The sequence below is a fragment of the Archocentrus centrarchus genome, chromosome 15 (assembly GCF_007364275.1).
Source record: "Archocentrus centrarchus isolate MPI-CPG fArcCen1 chromosome 15, fArcCen1, whole genome shotgun sequence".
Classification (NCBI taxonomy): domain Eukaryota; kingdom Metazoa; phylum Chordata; class Actinopteri; order Cichliformes; family Cichlidae; genus Archocentrus; species Archocentrus centrarchus.
The window spans coordinates 2,336,711-2,341,367 of record NC_044360.1 but is presented as its reverse complement, the minus strand read 5'-3'; the positions used below and the strand labels follow the sequence as shown (position 1 = coordinate 2,341,367).

At 44.2% G+C, this 4,657-nt stretch overlaps 1 protein-coding gene across 1 annotated transcript; it reads right to left on the bottom strand.

Moving 5' to 3' along the window:
* Positions 1 to 297: 297 nt before the first annotated feature.
* LOC115793576 (protein phosphatase 1 regulatory subunit 3C-B) lies at positions 298 to 2,799 on the bottom strand. Its single transcript, XM_030748623.1, has 2 exons — positions 2,599 to 2,799; positions 298 to 2,285 (listed from the first exon to the last, which is right to left on the bottom strand). The coding sequence occupies exons 1-2, from the start codon at positions 2,610 to 2,612 to the stop codon at positions 1,262 to 1,264; spliced, it is 1,038 nt and encodes a 345-aa protein (XP_030604483.1). The 5' UTR covers positions 2,613 to 2,799; the 3' UTR covers positions 298 to 1,261.
* Between the last annotated feature and the right edge of the window lie 1,858 nt (positions 2,800 to 4,657).

Genomic DNA, 4,657 nt, shown 5'->3' with positions numbered 1-4,657 from the left:
CACACATGTAAATTATTCAACTCAAATGTTTGTAAACAAAATACTTTTTGCTCCTGTGTTTACAAACATTAGTTATGTAAGTGGAAGAACTGAGTATTATAAACTATTAATAATATTTAGGAGATATTGGAACCCAGCCTGTTAATAAGCTGTGAGAGTCTCTGTCAGAGGGTCCGAATTTCTGTGGTGTTTTTATTGTTGTTTTGTTTTGTATTTGTCTGAAAAACAACATTTTAAGAAGCACAATGTGCAAAAACTACCAGTGTCTATTTGACAGATGGGTCTGGAGTCAGAACATTTTAGCACAAATATAGCAGTTTATTTCATAAAGGAAATACATAACGACACGGTGCGCGTCAGCGACACCCGCCTTCAAGTGATCCACAGAAAAGACATGAGCTGTTTCAAAAACAGAAAATCTCGATTCCAGCTACACATACTGTACACTCATCTGCAAGAATTGCACTTCTGAAAACAAACATTCACTCCTGGCATCATTTCTTTCTCAACATCCCAGATCCACAGACATTTCCAGACTTCTTCCCTCGTCGAAGCAGCCACTCACATGCAGAATCTTTTCTTGACACACAATAGCAGCTCATTTCCATAATCATCTCACCACTCGAACATCTCAGCAGACAAATATGTGCAATTTACATGGAGGGAAAGAAAGGGTTGCATGACTTAAATATTACACTTAAGGCCATTTTTAATGTCCATCCATCCAAAGGTTTAGTGTGCATTTTTCATTAGCAATGAATCAACTGTGTTTTCTGCAGTAGAGAAGCATTATTGGGCCATGCACTCCCCATATTTTCCCCCTTCAATATGAAGGACTTAATCATCTCCATTTACAGATATCACATTATTAAGGACATCTCAATCAGTGCTTATTTCACCCAATCCATCAGGCCCTCAAAAAGGGGCTTAAGAGTTACCTTGGATTGTACAAATAATTTGTATTTTAGTGGGCAGGCACAATGAGAAGGCACATGAATATTTTACAATAGAGAACTCCAAACATCCGTCATTCTCCAGCCACGTTTCATCAATCATTCATCATCATCCTCAATTACTACAGCAGAAACCAGGTCAGCTGAGAACATTACAGTTAGGCTTCTGTCTGGTTTCTGTTTGCTTCAGTTTAGTTTCTGGCTGCGAGCCAACCCACAGCTGGATTTGAACTAAATGCCCTGTCACTCTGTTCATTTTTGTTTATTTTATTCCACTTTATTGCCAGGAAGGCAAACATGCTGCAGTTTCACCAATAAGGCACTGTGTTATCAATGTGACCCCAGCTCTGCCAGCCGGGAAACAGTCCGCTGGACATGCGTGGGCTGCCAAACTGATCAAACTCGAGCTCCGCTAACTTCACCTCCCCATTTTTGTGCTCTGAGGACTTTTTCTGCTCAGCAGAAGTTGGGGGGGCCAGAGTGTTCAGGGCCTCTCCATTCCAGCCGACGTGCTTGAGCGTATAATTCTTGCCATCGTTATTGTCCCAGAAGCTCTGGCCCTGGGCCGTGAAGCAGACGCAGAACTCGACCCGATGGTGTGGAGAGATGGAGGAGGGCAGCTCCAGGACGAATGCGAATGTGTCGGTGTCCTGGCAGCTGTACACATTGTTCATGAAGGTGCAGTGGACGTCTGTGAAGCTGACCCACGAGTCAAAGGTGATACGCACCTGCACTGTCTTCTCGAACCCGATGTTCCTGACCTTGATGGTGCCCGTGAGCGAGCGCTCCTGCAGGGAGCAGTTCTCCAAGCAGACGGAGTTCTGAATCAGGCGATTCCGGAAATCCAGGTAGTCGGCTGAGGGCTGCTTGAAGTCTAACGCCAGGCTGCGCACCGAGCTGATCTTTAGATCCATTGTGGCTGTTTCCAGGTCGGTCATGTCGAATTGCAGCTCATCAGCGATTCCCTGTAGATGCTTGCTTTGATATGGCTCATCATCAAACTTGGAGAAGACGTGGATGGCGGTGAGCGACATGCCCTTCGTGTCCGCGAACACCACCCTCTTCTTACGGGCCTTGTTGTTGCTCCAGCCCACACAGTTGCTGTCGTCTTTCTGCTGGTTACTGAGACAGGGTCGCAGAGGTTTGTAGAGCTGCTGGTTGCGGCTGCGGGTGGTCGGCTGCTTCACCCGGTTCTTGGCCCTCTGCAGGTCCTCGTAGTGGCTGAGGAAGCCTCTTAGAGGAGGCGGCGAGTGGCTGATGTAGAACCGCATAGCCACATCCATCGGCATTACTGGGCCAGGCATTGCTGATGGACCGAATGACCTGAGCACACTGAGGGAGGGAAAGGGAGAACGGGAGGAGGTGAAGGAGGGAGAAAAAGTTCAGAGAGAGAGAAGTTAGAACAATGGCTACTCCATAAAAAAAAACAGTTTCTTCACACTTTCAGCTCAAATTTGATAGAATTTATCAGCATGTCGCCAAAAATGATGATAAAAGTGCATCCGGTTTCTATATGGCTTCAATTGTCAGATACTTTTTGATGTGTGCATAAATTATAACGCATAGTTAATCCTCGCAATCACAACATGACCCACTTTCACAAAACCTAAATCAGACCCTTTTGTTGTTCTTTATTCATGCTTACCTCGTAGCACTCATGGAATAAAGATGTAAAGGTCCAAGAAAAAAAAAGTGTATTTGAAAAAGTTTTCAGTCCCTTTGACTTTTGAAATCTGCAGAGCAGCTTTTTCTAAGAGTGCATGCTGCAGTCACTCCCCCTTTTCTTCTTACTTTCTCTCGCTCTCTTCCTGCCTCTCAGTGCCTGAGCTGCTCGGCACTCAGGGATTTCAACTGCCACATAGAGACAATTAGCATATTCTGTCATATGGTTCCTTAAACAGCCAATGAGAATTAAGTGGAAATCTAAGCCAACCAATCAGCGTAAGTTTGACCTGGCTGCCGGCCAGCTGATAGGGGCGTGTGGCCCTGTGTGGGCCTCATGGTTGAGATGCCTGAGCCTGTTGCCTCAGCTGCTATTTGAAAAACATGATGGACCCCTGCTGGCGACAGAGACGATTACTCACTGCAGAGTGCAGCATAACCCCCGTGGCTCCTCCTTATCATGACTGGGATTCCCCTTACATGCCACAGCAGGATTATTCATGTAACAGTGAACGCACCGAGAGCAATCCTGAAATCTAACCTTTTTAATCCCACACAGTAATCCTTTGTAATGCATTTTACACAATGCAAAACATTTTGAAAATTGTTTGGTACTGACACAAAATTTCAGCCAGACAGCACAAAGTCTGAAACACAGACTGTATATAAAAGATGGACATATCTACAGTGATTTGTGAAGACTTGATCCGAAGCCTTGATTTTAGCTTCGGACTACAGTGTGGTTTAATCTCAGCTAACAGAAAGTTGTGTACAACACTGTATGGGTGTATCGCTCAGACACAGACACACTTTTACACAGCCTGTGTGTGTGTCAGACACACCTGCTAGTTAGAAGTAAAAATTTCACAGACAAAAGCTGGCGCACAAACGGTCAAAAGGTCAGATTCAGAGACTCGAGTTAGCCGAGCTGAAGCCCAGCAGACAGTGGTGAAGTGGACGTCAGAGGAACTGCAGTTTTTTTGGCTCAGGTCAGTTTGGCTGAAGGGAAAGCAAAGACAGAAAATAACAGCGTAGAAGCAACAAACAATAAAATCACTGCAAGGATAATCCTGTGTTTAATTGCTGTGACATAAGCTGATCGTGTCAACACAGCTCTGGTAAACCTTGTTTGAGCATAAACTGGATTTATTGTGTAATCAGTAGCAGGAACGTTGCCAAAGCAGCCTTTGTGTCATCACTCAGAATCCTTAAATGTTGGTGTTTTAGACAAAAAGTTCATTGTTATGAGAATAAAATTATCAGCTTTGACCTGCTTCACCCTGAGTGTCATGGTCCTGGGCCGGTGGTCCAGTGTTTTGAGTTCTTTTAGTGAAGTTCTGTTTTTTTGTTATATTTCTGGTTGTGTTTACTGTTTTTTTCTTATAATTTATTTTCTCTGTTTGTTATAGTTTTGTATCTGGTTTTTGGTTTAGTTATTTGTATTTTATGCTGGTTTCCCCTTTGTCCTTGTCTTCCCATGTCTCTGAGTTCTTGTGTTAATTTTCCTCAGTGTGTCTGTCTCCCTGTGTCTCAGCCCTTTTGTATTTAATTTCCTTGTGTGGCATTTAGGTATCCCTTCCCTTAGTGTCCCTCCCCTGTGTTGTGGTGTCTTTTGTGTCCGTTCCCCAGTTTGAATGTTATTCCTCGTGTTCTGTCTGCGTGTGCGTCGTGGTTGGTCACTTCCTGTTTTATTTTGACAGTCTCGCATTCCCTGTGCTTTGGGTTTGGTTTTGCTTCCTTTGTGTTATTAGTGTCATTTGATTCATCTGTTGCTCCCTGCTGTGTCCACTCTACCTAATTACCTTGTGTGTATTTAAGCCTTCAGTTGTTTTCTGCTGTACCTACCTGCTGTGTGTGCGCACTCTCCTTTAGGGTCCAAGTGTGTGTCTGTCATGGTACTGTGTGAAACTGACCTGAAAGGGTGTTTGTTGAGTAATGATAAAAATAACAGAGCTGCACTGGGCTGGACGGGTGCCAGAACTAAATACATGAAAACATAACCAGAATAGTGACACACAGCAGCAGGGATAATAGACAATAAC